Below are 16,560 nucleotides of genomic sequence, written 5' to 3' on the forward strand. Positions count from 1 at the left end.
CAGGTCATAAAAGGCAGATCAAATAAGAGCATGTGCCAGAAAAGAAATAGCCCTTTCCTGGCTCCTTTCGGGATCAGTTCCAGAGGGTACAACAGTGCTTAAAAAGCAGAGCACTTTCTGTTAGTTAAACTTCTGGTTTTGGCTTGACAAGAATGAAGAGAAGATACATTTTGGAAAAAGGAAGTGATTTGGTTCTGATGTGAGTAGAGTGTATTTAGAATCCACTCAGTGGACCGCAGAGAAAGGTTCTGTTTGCTTTGGGATGCCCTAGAACCTTTACAAAAGAGTTCAGCCCATGACAATTCCCCGCCTAGTTTACACTGATTAAACACTCTGCCTAGATATACACATATTGACTACTGGACTACACCACTACTGACTGGCCTCCAGCTGGACTTCATGCACTGATCACAACCCTGTGCACCCAGTAGTTCAGCCAATTTTCAGTTCACCTCACTGACCATTTATCTAGCCCGCACTTAATCAGCTTTTCTATAAGTACTTTAGGGGAGACAGTGTTGAAAGCCTTGCTAAAGGCAAGGTAAACAACATCTACTGCTAAACCAAGCTAGTCATTTCACATAGAGGGCTGTCAGGTTGGTCAGACATGACTTCCTCTTCCTAAATCCATTGCTGACTTCTCCCAGTCATCTTATCATTCATAGGTTTGGAAATGGCTTCCTGGACAATTTGCTCCATCACTTTCCCAGAGATTGAGGTGAAGCAGACAAGCTTGTAGTTCCTTGGATCCTCCTTTTTGCCCCTCTTGAAGATAGGAGTGACATTTACTTTCTTTCAGTCCTCAGAAACCTCCCCTATATACCGTGACCTCTCAAAGATAATCCAGAGTGGTGTCATACTGACATCAGCCAGTTCCCTCAGAACTCGTGGGTGCATCCCATCAGGTCCAATGGACTTGTGCATATCCAGTGTGTTTAAATGTTATCTAACTTGATCCTGCTCTACTGAGGGCAAGTCTTCATTGCACCAGACCTTCCCACTGGTCTCAGGAATCTCAGGTTCCTGAGTTAGAATCTTAAATAGCAAGGCAAAAAGAGCACTGAGTACCTCAACGTTTTCTGTGTCCATTGTAATCAGGCCTCTGTTCCCATTCAACAGTGGACTCACGTTTTCCCTAGCCTTCCTTTTGCTGCTGATGTACCTGCAAAAGTCTTGTTGTTGCCCTTCACATCCCTTGCCAGCTTCAGCTGCAAGTGGGTTTGGCTTTCCTAATCTCCACTCTGCACACTCAGAGAGTGTTTCTGTGTCCCTCTTGGGTCATCTGACTATGCTACTACCTCTGGTTACCTAAGTTTTGTCAGGAAGTCCTTGTTCATCCACACAGGCCTTCTACCAGTTTTGCTTCATTTCCTGCACATGCATATGCAATATTTTGAGCTTGGATGAGGTCATCCTTGAAAATCAACCAACTCTCCCGGACTGCCTTCTTTCCAGGGCATTATCCAATGGGACTCTTCCAAGCAGATCCCTGAACAGGCTGAAGTCTGCTGTCCTGACGTCCAAGATTGTCATCCTGCATTTTTCCCTGTTTCCTCCTCTCAGGATCCTCAGCTCCACCATTTCATGGTTGCTGCAGCCAAGGCTGCACCTAACCTTCACATGCCCGACCAGTTCTTCCAAGGCTGCACCTAACCTTCACATGCCCGACCAGTTCTTCCTTATTTGTGAATAAGAGGTCCAGCAGAGCAACTCCACTCATCAGCTCCTCCATCACCTTTGTCGAGACACTGTCATCAATGTACTCCAGAAACCTCCTGGATTACTTGTGTCCTGCTGTGTTGTCCCTCCAGAAGATACAGAGGTGATTCAAGTCCACCATGAGGACTGGAGCCAATGAATATGAAGCTTCCTGCAGTTATCTGAAGAAGGCCTCATCTATCATTTGTCCCAAGGCAGACCTTCATGCATTCCTGCTGCTCTCTCACATAAACAGCAACTTGCCATCCCTGTCATCCCAGCTGGCCCTCCCTGAAGAGGCAGTATCCATCCATTGCAGTATTCTAGTTTTATGAGCTATCCCAACATGTCTCTGTGAGATCATAGGCCTACAACAGCACTCAGACCTCTAATTCGTCCTGTTTGATCATCATGACAATGCATTAATGTACAGGTGATTCAAAGAGGCATCCAAACATGTTGATTTCCCAGAAATAGAACATATATTATAATTGTGACCTCCTTGGCACTTTCTTATCTGCATGTTTGTGTTTGAGGTAGGCTGCCTTCTGCCGTGTTTTGTTGATTTTGAGGTCTCATCCACATCACCCTACACCTTTTTCATTCCAGTGGAGCCTGCCACTTCCTCACATGTTTGTGGGTTGTCATCTCCTTCCTTCCTTGCTCCTGGTTTAAAGCTTTGCCCACCAGCTTGGCAAGTCTGTTGGCAAAGACTCTTTTACCCTGCTTAGTCAGGTGGATCTTGTTTCTCTCTAGATTCTCCACGGTCATAAGAGCCAAGGTCTTGCTGTTGTCACCAGCTGCACAACCAGTTCTTGACCCGTAGCATCCGTCCACTCCTCCTTAAGCCCTTCCTCCTCATCATCAGGAACAAGGAGAATACCACATGGTCTCCTATGCTATTCACCATTTCTCCCATTCTTGTGGTCATTCCCCATATGCTTCCAGTCATTAGGCAGACCTGATAATTGCTGCCCACATGCAAGAGCAGCAGAGGAAAGCTCAGAGGGCTGGACAAGCTTTGGCAGCACCTCTGCAGTCTCCCAGATCTGAGCCCCCAGCAAGAAGCATAAGGGTCAATGACAGGTAATGATAGGTCAATGACAGAAGATGATAGGTCAATTTGGCCAGCCTCTTTCAGCCGGAGTTTTCCACTACTATCATCTACTCCTTCCTGAGGTCTCTGTGGGCTACGGCTCAGCTGGCTCAGTGGTTTCTTTTAGACAGAGCTTTCAGCCCCTCATCTGCTACCATGGCACTGAACCTGCTCTGTAGTTGCAGGTTTGCAGGTGAAGCAGGAGCCTTCCTTCTGGTGCTGGAATTGACAGGCTCCTAGCCTCTGACATCACGGGAATCTCCATTTCCTAACCTAATAAGCACAGACTCATGTCCCCTCCTTCACTACAGCTCTTCTGTTCAAGTTCTCTGCATAGTCTTAGAGAAGATTTCTAGTCCTTCTCTTTATCATTGTCTTTAGACAGCCTAATAACCTTCTCGCACTGCTCCTTAACTTGGCAACAGAGATCCTCCACCAGCACACACCTCCTACAGGCAAGAGCACCATCTACCCTGCATCAGCCTCAGCAAAATGTCCCAGGCACTGCCTGCAGCCCCAGATCTGCAGACATGCATTCTCCCTTGGGAGCTCAGGCTGATTCAAGACTTCAGCTGTGCCATGGGTATTTGCTCTAGTCTGTGCTGAGGACTGTGTCCAGTGGCATATCACCATAGTTTCTGAGCATGTGTGCACTGCCCTCACCAGAGTTGCTGGCCCCCTTTCCATCCTTCTGCACAAACTGCTGTGTCTGTAGGCAACTCCTGTTGTCTGCACTCTGGTAGCTGCACTCTAGGCCTGGCATTTATATAGACCTCTCTCTCACATGAGCTCCAAGGGTGTTTGGCCATCCCTAATCAGCAGACAGCTGGAAACAAAAGCTCAAAGCGCCCCATGATCAGGAAAACCATTATCAGTCCTTAGGATGGTATTCTCTCCATCTAACTTGAGCTCTCCAAAAAGTAGATGTCTAGTCCAAAGTCAATGCCTAGGCTGTAGTCTGTGCAGAGAGAAAGGTGGCTCCAGACTCCTCCTATCCCACAGATGGTGTCTAGGATTTTTCAGATTAGTCTCTCTCCGTTCATTGGCTAAGGAAGATCTGTTGTCATTCTTCTGGAGCTAAGGTGAACTGCATCCTACGTGCCGCTTGTTTGCTTGCTAAAAAGCAAGAAGCTCTGCCAGATTCTTTGAGCTAAATGCTGAATATTCATAGCATTTATTCCGGGCAAGAAATTAGCCTGGACTTTTCGAAGGGCTATTTTTCCTTATTGTTGTGGTTTTTTAAGGCACCGACATTTACTTTAGTTGCAAACATTAACCATTCAGATGACGTTCCATTTTTGGCAAGCTTTCCAATCCAGCTACCTTGTCACTATCTTGCTTCTCACCTCAGATGTGATAATCAGTAACGGTCATTTAAGAAAATCTAGCAAAACTTTGGCACATAAATTGCAGCCACAGCGTGACAGGACAAACAAGATGTGAAGCAGGCTGAAAATTTAGGCAACCAAGTTCTCCTGTAAGACTGGGCATTCCTAAAGAAAAAGCCCTCTATGAGACACCAGCTAAGAACTGTATTTTACAGTAGAACAGTAGCAAGAAGCAGCTCCTGTTTTGATACACACTTCTCCCTTTTTAGCAACTGTTTCATAGCCACAAAAATTTAACAAACTATTTAGAAATAGGGAAATTTGAACAAATTTCTATTATCTGCATTAGCCACAGATCTGTTTCATCTATGAAGAAAAAACTACCCAGTGTAATATATTACATGTAAGTTATGGGATGCATCCACACTAAAAAAAAAATGAGGCTGATTTTGTCAGGAGTGGAGGAGTCATTCAGCCACATGCATTTTCCACTTTTACATTCAATTCAGTCTGAAGCCCAGGATGACTTATGTTTCATGGCCCGAGTCTTCCACTGCAAGCCATGGCAAATAATTTAACATGATTGCCATTCAGTGTTCTCCCCTCTCCCATCCTTCAAGATGACGTTTTTCAAGTGGACTCTGCTCACAGTTTTGTTCTCTTTCTTCTCTCTTCTGTGATGTGCATATAAAATGTGCAGAAAAGCTGATGTATTTGGATTCATGGTAACGTTGCCTTCAAGGTTGATCCCAAGAAGGAATGCACAAGATTATATTCCTTCTGTCATGTAGTTCCAAGGTAGGGTGAGAAGAATAAAGAAGTACTTGTCCTTATTTGGTAGAGTCTTAGTCTTCCTCTGCACATGCAAGTAAGTAACCATCTAAGCTGCAAAACTGCACTGCAGCCTCTTAATCAGTACAGCTGTAATAGTACAAATACATCAAAAAGGAAGCCAGCACATCTAACGGTGCCCTGGCAGCAACTTGGAAGAGCAAGCAGCTAAGGGGTGGTGCAGTTGTGACACAGAAGTTCTGGCATGGGAAAAGGCCAGATTTTCCTATTCAAACATCTGCTTGAGGAACAAAAAAGAAAGTCTACTTCTGAGGCTTTATTCATAGCATCTTTTTTCAATGGAGGAATATAGGGCTCATGTCAGATCCCACTAAAATGAAATGTACCTCTCTGGCTCCTCTGAATGGAAAGTCAACAGTCACTTCCGGACACTGCTAATGCAAACTGACTCTCCCACCAGCTGCAGTCAGGGGTGCCTGTGAATTTGTCAATCTGCCCTCTACAAAGCACTGCAGAGCCAGAAGAAGGTGTCAATTTCAGTACCACTTTGTCTTTTCAAAGTGATAGCTACCACACTGAAATCAGCAAGCCAGAGCAGGGAAAATGCATCTGTAGGTAATTAGTAACAATCACGGACTGCTAGGAAGCTGCTGACTACAGCAGTAATGAGCTGGGCACATGTCATTGGCTTGCAGATGGAGGGAGCACTTATGAACCGTGGCAGCAAGCAGTAAGAAAGGGTTTTTTTTTTTTTTTTTTACTTAATATTTAATGTGGCATAAAAACGATGGAGAGAAATCAGATGTTTAGCTGGCGGTCCATAACACGAGGGTGGTGCATGAAGCAGTACAAAGAACTGTCATTAAAATTTTCCTTAGTCACATTTTACCAGGAAGTGCTGGCATGAATGCCAATGTCTGAGCAATCCTTTTCTTTTCAGGTAATATCCTCACTGTTTTGATCAGCCAGCCTGTTAGGAAATGGGAATTTTATGTTTTCCACCAGCATTTATACAGGGGATCTTTTGCATCTCAACTCTCAGTATTGCTTTGTTATCCAAACCACTGGCCAGTAATAAGAACAAGGAAAGACTGTGATCATATGACCTCAGTTCTCAGCCTCACTTGCATTAAAGTTTCTTATAATGTGTCTTACCGACTTAAGACTGACAAAGTGAACTAGACTCAGGCTCTTTGCAAATGACAGCCCAGAACTGTCGCTAGACTCTCATAAAAATTGATGAAGCTTGAACTGCAGATATCAGCCTATCAAAAGCACTACATTACTTTTCTTGGCCACAATTAAACGCATTTCTCAAACTCTTGTGGGTCTATATTACAATTTCTTTACCCTAAAACATGAGGCTGAAAGCTCTCTGCACACCAATAGCCCACCCTGTGTTAAAATGTTGTGCAATCACATATTCACAGCTTTGCTTCACACAAACCAGAAGACTTTCCAAAATAAATAATGTTTTCCACCTACAGATTCTTCTGGATTTTATTTGCCAGGTTTTAGAAGCTCTTGGAGTCCTGATAACAAAGCTGTTAAAAATGTATTTATAATCTAGTGACTTCTACTGGAATGTCAACTGAGAAGTAAGGTCAAGCCATCAAGCCATTAACACCATTCGACACAGAATTTTGTACACTTTGCAGAACTTTATCCTCACTTTTACAGCTGAAAAAATGTTTGGTAAGCGACAGGGTGAAAAAGAGGTAGGAATGGAAAAGCCATTTAATCCTTAGCAGAAGACAGACTAGTTTATCCAGAGCTATGGTGGGAGCTGTATCACCAAGTGTGCCTTAACTTATGCGTCTGGCACTTTACCAAAACAAATAAAAAATTATATTTCTGTCTTTGAAGATCTGCGTGTCCTCTCAGCTAGGTATGAAAGCCTCAGGGTAGAATGTGACTCTCCTGTATGGAGTGTGTCCAGCACTATAGCGTTTAGACAATGTTTAGGTTTTCCATCTGCTTCTGGAGTTTGAACAGCACTAAACAAGCATTATGGATGTTACAAAAGAGAATGGAAAAATAACAGACAATCTTTTCTAAAAAATATATCAAAAAGCAATAGGTTTTAAAGGGCTTTTCATATGCTCGTGTAAATCTAGGTTTTATGAATGCAGGTGTTAAAAAACTCTACAGCAATATCAAATTAAAGATATAAATACCTACTGCCTTGTAAAATGTGTTTTGTTATAGCCCTGTCACACTTAAGACCAATGGCAGATTTTTTTCTAGGCTTGTTGTCATAAAATCTGTTCCCTGTCCTCAGTGAGAACTAATAAATTTAACATCTAGAACTTTTGTTCAGGTGTATATTATGTCACAAAAAGAACTCAGCTCAAATATAAAACAAGCTTTTCGGAGTCATTTCTATAGTCAGTCATGTTTTAACAAATATAATCAGCCAGCTCTACACTACGCAACCAAACACTACAGAAGTAGTGATACAAGACAATCACTAGCGATTGCCAGTAAGCAAGATAAGGAGGAAATGGTTTCTCCTGTACTCTTGCAGCTGTGAATACATGCTATTTTTGAAGACTAGACATGCAACAAGTGCACAGAATCCTGATCTGAGGAAGACACAAAAGGCTGCTCATAAGGTGCCTTTGAAAGAGCTCATGTTAGTTGCTGAAGGAACCATGTTTTGCTCTTTAACATCCATGCATAAAGATCAAGTATGTTCACTGCATATTAGACCCTTGTTGTGGTAGCTGAGTTTAAATAATAAGTGAATTATTTGCTGGCAGTTCAGCCTCTTCACTTGTCTGTTCTTTTGGACCAATCCTACCTTCCTCCAGAGACCAGATGCTAATGCAGTTGACCTGTATGATCCAAGAGCGTCTGTTCTGAGATCCTCAATAGATGGGTCCACCAGAACTTCTCTGCCAGCAGTTCCAGCTAAAATAGCCACCACTATCAGCTAATCATTCTTATCTGTCCTGCCGACATGCTCCTTGCCTTGCTCTCCTTTCTAATTCCCACACAAATCCTGTGAGATATACTTTCATGATTTTTTTCCCGCTTAGGCAATCTCCCCCCAAGTGGTGTGGTCAATCCTGAATAAGTGGAAGACCGAGGCACGTATCAAATTCTAACTGTCCGATGCATAGCCTATGCTTTCTAAAGACATGCAGATGACGTTGCATTCCTAGAGTAAATCATTGCTTTTCAGCTAAATGCTCAGCCTTAGCGCACAATTGTAATTCCCAAAGTGACTCAAAACAGATGTATTTGTAGGAAGGAAATGCATCCAAAATTCAATCCAGTTTTAAATGTAATAAAAAAACCCCTATCCAGTCAAAAATGCCAGACACTTTTATGAGAAACAAGTAATAAAACCCAAAAAGCACAGGCAAGCATTCTCCTTTTCAATTGTGCATTGATATTTAGGATATAGAATTGGTATGGAGGGGCATATCCTGTCTTAGTGAAAAGGGATATGTCATCTGTTAGCTCAAGTGAACACTAGTGATCTATACACACCATGCATCTGACTTCAGATCAGCCTTCTATGAAGTCACACAGCAAAAAAGATTTTTTGAGTGAATGATTACACATCTGACACAGTCCCTTCATAATGCACCCTGCAGTGTGCACACACACTCTTTTACACCACTTATCAGTGTTTGAAGATTCCTTACCTGTTACAATAGGATATGACTGAGGACCCGGAACACTAGCTCCTATATCTGCAGAAGTAGGGCTTGCTATATTGGCTTTCATGTCATCTAATCCACCAGCTAACGATGCCATGGCTGAATACTCAGTTGCCTGAAAAAAAGAAACAAAAAGCATCTTAGCAATAATAACTTTACTACTATTTACCAGCTTTTGCCTGTATAACAAACAGTAGGTGCAATACAGAACTCAAAAACCTTTTGTTCAGTTACACTGACCAATTTCAAAGGCAATACACATTTAAATCATAATGCTAAGTACTCAAAATACACAATAAGTGGGTCTGTACTTATCATTGATGCTCTCGGAGAACACCAAAATGGGCTTCTTTATGAAAAGAGAAGATCAACAGGTAACACAGCTTTCCTTATTGAGGAAATTCTGTAGAGCAAATTGGGGGCTATAACAGCTGAATGAAACTTCTTTGCCTGTTAGAGTGAAATGAACGCTCGTTCATGTTAGTTAACTTGAACTGCCCTAATTTCAGTGATTACACCTGAAGATATACAATAAGAGCAGATGGTAAGTAGGGTGTCCAGTTTCACAGCTTCTCTCAGGAATGCAGCATTTTCTCATCACTTCATAAGCAATGAAGCGCAGCTAAGTAAAGGAGTTTCCTTAATGGATGGATTTGTTGCCAACCATTTCCAAATCCGAATGTGTTTAAAAATAAATCGTCTTACTATTTTAAAGAAGCTCTCATATATTGTGGGAATTTTTTAATCTCATCAGCCAGAGTTAATGTAAGTGAGCATATATCCTCAGAAATCAAATTACCACTGCCCTGTGGCTTGGAAAAGTCCATGTAGCTATGACAGTTTGTAGCAGCTGAGGCCAACCCATACTTTCAGAAGGACTTCTATGCATGTGGCAGAAAGGTTATCTTTATTTGCCTTTTTCCATAATTTCTTATTACCAGAGCCACTTATACAAAACTAGAAAGTTTCCTTTTAAAGTTCTCCTTCCCTTATTACTATCTTCACTTGAAGTTTTAATCCCTTATTTGTGAGATCATAATCATTTCCATAACAATCAGAGGATTATGACTTCAAGTAAAGAATAGGCAGTAGGAACAGATGAGCTTAAAATAATAATTTTAAGGATGATTTCTACTATATTACTACAGTCTAAGTCTGTGTTACAGCCATGTAGAGCTTTAATGCAGGGCAAACAAGGCCCCCATAATTTTTCAAGCCACTAAATCCAATTTTAGTATAGTAAAAAAAAAAGATGAAATAAAAGATATTTTGAGAGGCTGTCGCTGTCTCCAAATTTAGAGACATGTAAAATTCTTTGCAACTTTCCAGGAAGCGTTGAAGTGCTCCAGCACACATGAGTGTGTGGCCACACGCTCAGTATTTTGGGACAGATATCTCTATGTGTATCTCTGCCGCTCAGGTCTTACTCAAACAGAAAGGAATTTCTATTGACAGCCCCATATTAGCAGATTTATATTAATAGAAGCATGTTTCTCTTGATATGTATGAGGCACAAATACCTCCTGCCATCTTGAAGGATCTCCCATACAAACCTCTTCCAGATGAATGTGTCAAATTCATTTTGCCAACATAAATGGCTGCTGGTCACCCTGTCACTTCACTCTACCCGTAGATGCACATTACAGGGCACTGTGAACTGAAGACCTCTCATCAAGAGCCCGTCTCCTATTCTGCTCCCTAACCTTTGCATTAAATTTGTCTTCTACTTAACCCTTTCGGCTTAATCCCTCTTCTGAAACTCTCCTTGCCTTCATGTATCTTCACTCTGTTCCTTTCTTCTAATAATTCTTCCTGAAATGTGCTGCACACACCTTTGCTTCAGCTCCATTTCTTCTGTACCTTGACAATCACTGCCCTTGGTTAGGGCAAAACCTCAAGCAACCATCCTCTTTGGGGTACCGTAAATGGTCTAGCTTTTCTCCTATCTAAAAATGCAACTAGAGAAAGCTCCTTTTTTCTGATGACCTGTTTAGTTTCAGATCCTAGCAGCAACAGTCACTAAAGAAATCCCGTTTGGTTCTATGTATTACAATTCTCCAACTTCCTGCAGCTTACTTTTGCTGACCGTCAATGGCCTCAGCCTCACCCTACAACCACCAGTGGCCTCAGCCTCTCTCTGCGGTCTCTGCCATTGCCGCAAGATGCTTTTTACAGCTCTTCAGAGCAGTTTGTATACACTCCAGCATTCCCATACTATTCCATGTTATCCCATGTCTATAACTTCACCTTCCCCCTGCACTGGGTGTATGTACGTTTAACTGCACAGGAGGGCTATTTAACTCCCTAAAGCACTAGTCTGAAAAAAAGGGTTGATGAGTAAAAGCAGGGCTGCAGTCCTGTAGAGTGTTCCTGATCAGCTGGCAGTGTAGTAGGAGTGGGAAATGGGTAGGCAGAGCAGCAGAAGAAAAAGCTGTCATTTTGCTCTGCTAGGCTGTGGTTTGGTATTTCTGACAGCTGGAAAAGAACACACACCATTCCTTATGGAAATGAGTCCCTATGTAATTCCTGATGCTCTAAAAAAGTTTGTAAATCCATTATACTCAGAGCAGAAAATCTCTTTAGAGCTTCCTGACCTACTCTGATTCATAACCCTCCTTTAGGCAGGGCGTGAATGTGGTTTTACGTCTACTAACGGGGAGCTGATCAATTTATAGCTTGGGCATACCTGAGGGAAAGCATCCAGCTATGGCAAACGTTAGGTCATGTGCAGACCTGGTGCATGTGGATGCATTTCTGCTCCTCCCTTACAGGCAGATAGCTGTATGACTCCAGTTCCTCTCACAAATGCAACTATAACCAATACAATTCCCTGCCAGCAAAACCCCAAATTTAAGAGCGTAGAGCAGACTGCGATGCTAAAGCATTACAACTTTCTTCAGTTTTAACTCCTCAGTAACTGGTCTTGGAGCAAACCGTATCAGGATCAGGTCTCTCATTTTAACTGTAATAACCTGAAAACACAACATCAAGTAAATACAAGCTACACTCGTCAAGCTAAAAGAGATTTACCAGATTCCGTTACAGAAGCAAAAAGCTTCAAGGGCTTAGCACAAATAAGTACAGCCGCTTCTTGAAGCAAAGAAGATGATATCCCATTGCTCCTTAATGTTACCCAGCATGAGATGTCCCATTGCACCTTACAATCTTTGTGGAAAGGTGTGACCTTGGCAGTACGACCATGGGGGCGTAAAGCAGACAGAATCCACCCTATTACTATTCTCAGCAAAGTTGCGGGGAGATGGGTAGAGAGGCACAACCAGCACAGTCCTCTTGCAGGCAGGGCCCAAAGTATTTCATTTGCCCAGATCCTGAATCCTTGGGATAGCTTTCGCAGGCTCTTTTCAGTACAGTTTGGGGGAAAGTCCATATGCAAGCAGCGTTTGTAGGAGATTCCCTGATAAGGAGATGTGAGAAGTGAAGACTTTCTGTCCCCTCCATGTCTTCAGTCTAAGTAGTTTGCCATATACTGGAGATGCCCTCCACTGCACCTCTCTTCATATGGCCCCAAGGAAGCAACTTTTCCAGGAGGTAAGAACAATGAACTACAAGGATTTTCCAGCCACTTCGCCATTCCCATGGCAAAAACTTCCTCTGCACTACTAGCTATTTTCTGCCCCCAGAGCAGTCAGTTATACAGAGCCAGCCCCAAGTGACTGAAACACAGCTGACTGTACCAGCCATGCACAAGACCATAGCTACTCCAGGCACCCATACGAAGCAAATCCTAGTTGAGGGGCAGCCTGATAACCAGCAGCCTTCTCACACACCAGTCCTCACAGCCACATGTGTCCAGGTCCAGGCAATGATGTACCCCTTGTGTCCCAGCAGGGCTCCCTGGCTTCACTGTCTCACACATGCATCGCCCCCACTGCTATGGTCTGAGCTCCTGCTCTTGAAAGCATAGCCAGGCCTGGTACCACGCTGACTTGGCAGCAATGAAATAGCAAATAGCAATGAACAGGGCTTGTGCCAAGCTGAGACTGGTACACGGCTTTGGAAAGAGCAGGTAGCATGTTACTGCAAAATGTGGCTCTTGCCACTAAGCTGTGAGGTACTTCACTGAGCTGAAGGATCACCAGAAGCTTGATTCTGGTCCTCTAAGAACCTGAGAAACTGCAATATGGAGTAGCAGAAGAGCCTCCACTTCATGAAACCCACTGAAAGGCCCAATCTGGAATTCACGTCATCCCAGGCCATGGAGCTGGAGACAGATTATCATTACCATAATTAGCTCATGTTCTGCTATCATGTGCTCAGCACTTCACATTCCCTGTCCTCTGGAGTTTAACACAAATGTACACAAATAGCAAAGTGAGAGGCACAGACATCTAACAATGCCAATCAGTTCACAGTATTCCCCAAAGAAATGACAAGTTTTGCTGGTGGTGTAGGCTTGCAGTGCCCTGCACATTCATCCCTTCTTCTCAGTTTGTGGGGCTTACAAGGGGCATGTTAGCATATTCTCTTCCCATTTGCCCCGAGGCAGAATTCATCCTTGCCAAACATCCCATGAAGAAACAAAAGAAAAAGCTCAGGGAACAGAGCTCTTCGAACAGCCTTTTCTCACACCATTACAATGTCCCTTAAATCTTGTGACTTCTATCAAAAAAGACTTCCCTGCTGCCACTAATTGGTTGGTGTGTTCTCTGATTGCTCTGAGCTGGGGCAGCTGAAGACATCTAAGAGTCTTCCTTCTTTGGCTTCTTCTAACCTGCTACCCAGCACCACGGCCTTTCAGTGAAGAAAGCCAGGGAGAGAAATTTCCCACTCTGCCCGGGTACAGCCACAGTGCCCCTCCCTGCTTAGTGGGGAACCCGATCTGCTTGGTAGGTGAAAAAGCAAGAGTCGGGTGTTCAGTACCCTAGAAATTACCTGAAAAATGATTGCCTGCGGTTGTACCACGTACTGTCTCATCAGCATGGAGCACCACTGCCATAGCATGGAGGAGAGAAAACACAGACACGTGAAACGGAGAATATATAAAAGGAGAGAATGAGAAGGACAAAACAAAAGGAGAAACTTCTGAGTAGCAACATGAGGCTTTATGTGCTTTCTCTTTCCCATCCCACCTAAGATCAGGAGGATGGGATGCTGGACACCTTGCAGAATGACTCAGGGGTACACAGCACTGCAACGTGCACTACATCATCTACTTTTTCCCAATAGATGAGCAGGCCAAGGGGTGGTGATGAAAAGGATGGCGTGTTTGTGTACAGAGACAGTAACTAACCCTCTGTAACATATGGGAGAGCCTTCCTTGTACTTTCCTTGCCAGATCTCATTCTGGAGTACAAATGGGAAGGTTTCTACTCTGGTTCAAATTTCACATCCAATCTTCTTTGTTTCAAAAACGGAGGTAGTAAACATTACCTCCATTGAATCATTAGTTCACCTCCCCGCAAAAACACTGCTAACAACACCAATAGGTGCAAGCACTCAAACACCAGTGCTTTATACTCACATGGTGTTACATGTACTCTGAGGACACCAGGGCACTTGATGAGTGTTATTTATCGTATCTCTCCAAATAAAGTGCTGCCCCATCAGTTTTATGAGACAGAGAGTGCTACATTTACCATGAATAAAATAAAGTGCCAGTGGCTACTTTCAAAAAGTTGATGAAGGCAAGAGAAAAGGCTGGAGTACATGCACCTGTCTTCCTGAGGAAGTTGCAGTAAGTATTGAACTGCGCTCAGGACAACATAGGTTTTTATACCTGCTTTTCCAGCCTTCATGATCTACAAGACTTCAGCTATTACCCTGTAAGTGCTTATGGTGGGAATAACTCCCTCCATACCCCATATGCAAACACCCATCACTGGGCCATGAGAACCTGAGCACATGAGGATGAGGAGGAAATAATCAGCCTTTGGCTGATTATATGCTCCACAACCTTCAGAAGACGACAAAAAATCTCCACCTTTGCCCATCCTGCTCCTTCTGCTTTCATTTTTTCAGCTGTGTATTTAGAGAGGTGGCCTCAACCGTCAAGAACAAGCTTCACTGAACTGCAATTCGTAGTAGCCCCACCCTTGATTCTATCTTTTGCAATGTGTAATATGACCAGAAGATACTCTGGTGTCATGAGGAGGGAAGATGCCAGGTAGATTGAGGGCAAAAAGGTGAAAGAGTACGTTGGTACCATTTTTTGAACAATTCATGTAGCAAAGGTAGAAGGCAAGCTCTGGACTCTCTTGCCTCACTACAACTAGTTGTGAGATGTCCCACCATTTGTTTCACCCGCACTTTTTCTAGTGAAGTGTAACCCACTGAAAGGTCAATATACCCTATATATACAGCAATTTTCTTTTTGAGATTTTTTTGAACTTTTATCCAAAAATGGAAGGCAAAGACAGGTGAGCTGTGGGGAATGAGACCACTCCCCCGAGCAAACTGATTCTGAAATACCAAAGTGAGAAACTCACGGAGAGCACCCCAGCATGCCTATGGTAGGCCTCAGGAGATTAGCCCTGTGGAAATACTACAATCCAAGCTCTAGAGCATACAAGTACATTGCCCTCTCCTCCCTCTTGCCTTTTAGAAAGAAAGGAGGTATCTGGTGAATGGGGGCAAGTAACTATCAAAAAGAGGCAGCTGGAATCCATTGAGAGTCCACATATTTCTTCCTCCTTATGCTTAGTTTTACAAAACACATCTTCGAAAAAAATCAACCAGACACAAACCAAGGTGTTTTATGCTTTCCTACTATAGCGCAGATACCTTCTGACGAACAGAGTTTTTTTGGACACAGCAGTAAAAGAAAAACTCTGTCCAGTACAACAGTGGCTTGAACTGTCAAAGTAAAACCCTAGCCTGCTGGACATTTTAGGATTTTACTTTGTTTTGTTTTGTTTACAGTTTTTGTGCTGACAGTGTGTGCCGCCTGTCTCCTAAGCAAACCAGGTTGTAGCAAGATGGAAACGATGCACAGAGGGCCTTTGCTGCTGAAAACAACTCTTTTCTGGTTTTAGGAAAGACATTAACTTCAGGCTTTCCAAAGGCTATAGCGGCAAGAATATTCTCTGCATAGTTCAACATGCTCCTGTTTTACTTGGCCCTTGGGCATTTCAGACAAGTGCCCAAAAGCAGATTCATGCTGAAAATAGGCAGGGTCCCCCATCACGTATGCAAATGTTGAGACCAGAACACCTTTGCAAGTTCAGATGTTTGTTCTTCTTTCTTTTTGTCCCTCTCAGGCACAAGAAGACAATATCTCCTTCCGGCAGAGGTTTAGCAGAGAATAAAGGGTGACAAATGGCTCTTCTTTGACTTGCAGATGCACAGAAATATTAATAGAGCCTGGGATAAAGCAGCCCAGATCTTTCTCTCTACCCCAGGTCACTGGAGCTCCATCATTTATGACTGTCAAACATGCTGCTAACCAAACATAGCAACAGCAAGTATCTCTATTGTCATCAGAAGAGCTCACACTTAATACAGCCCAGTCACCATGTTGTACTATTTTGAAATAAATAAATAAATAAAGGCAGAATTAGCGCACACCAGGCAGGCTTTCCACTGAAACCCCCGTGTCGGGCTCACAAAGGGAAAAAATTTGTAATATTAGGTATGGTTCAGAGAGTTTAATCCAATGCAGCTCTAATTAATCTCTCCAGCTTTTCAGAAACCCAGTGCCTTGTACAGTTGTATGGGCATTTGTGCTAGTTTTTCTCAAATTTTATGGGAATAGAAATTTCATTACAAAGTCCTTCTTCTTAGCTTCATTAGATTTGAACTGGAAATGCTTCTGAAGATCTATATATCAAAGCCTCTTTACTGTCACCCCCACCAGCCACCCCTCAGTTTTATAATTTACAACACACTTCCTGCTCTATCTAACACTATTACTGAAACTAATTCTTCTTTGCAGTAAAACCTAGCTAATTGGAGCTGAACTCCAATTTCCTTTGTTTTCAGCAACATATGGCTCTTACTCTCTTAAAAGGCATGAAAG

General features: G+C 43.0%; 1 protein-coding gene across 4 annotated transcripts in view; it reads right to left on the reverse strand.

The window, feature by feature from the left end:
• Positions 1-16,560, reverse strand: part of PAX5 (paired box 5) — a 182,381-nt gene that overhangs the window by 82,354 nt on the left and 83,467 nt on the right. For all 4 annotated transcript variants that reach the window (XM_068927385.1, XM_068927384.1, XM_068927386.1 and 1 more), the window contains one exon: positions 8,571-8,700. In XM_068927385.1, the coding sequence (XP_068783486.1) occupies positions 8,571-8,700 (130 nt within the window). The remainder of the gene's footprint in view (positions 1-8,570; positions 8,701-16,560) is intronic.

The sequence above is a fragment of the Struthio camelus genome, chromosome Z, assembly GCF_040807025.1.
Source record: "Struthio camelus isolate bStrCam1 chromosome Z, bStrCam1.hap1, whole genome shotgun sequence".
Taxonomy (NCBI): domain Eukaryota; kingdom Metazoa; phylum Chordata; class Aves; order Struthioniformes; family Struthionidae; genus Struthio; species Struthio camelus.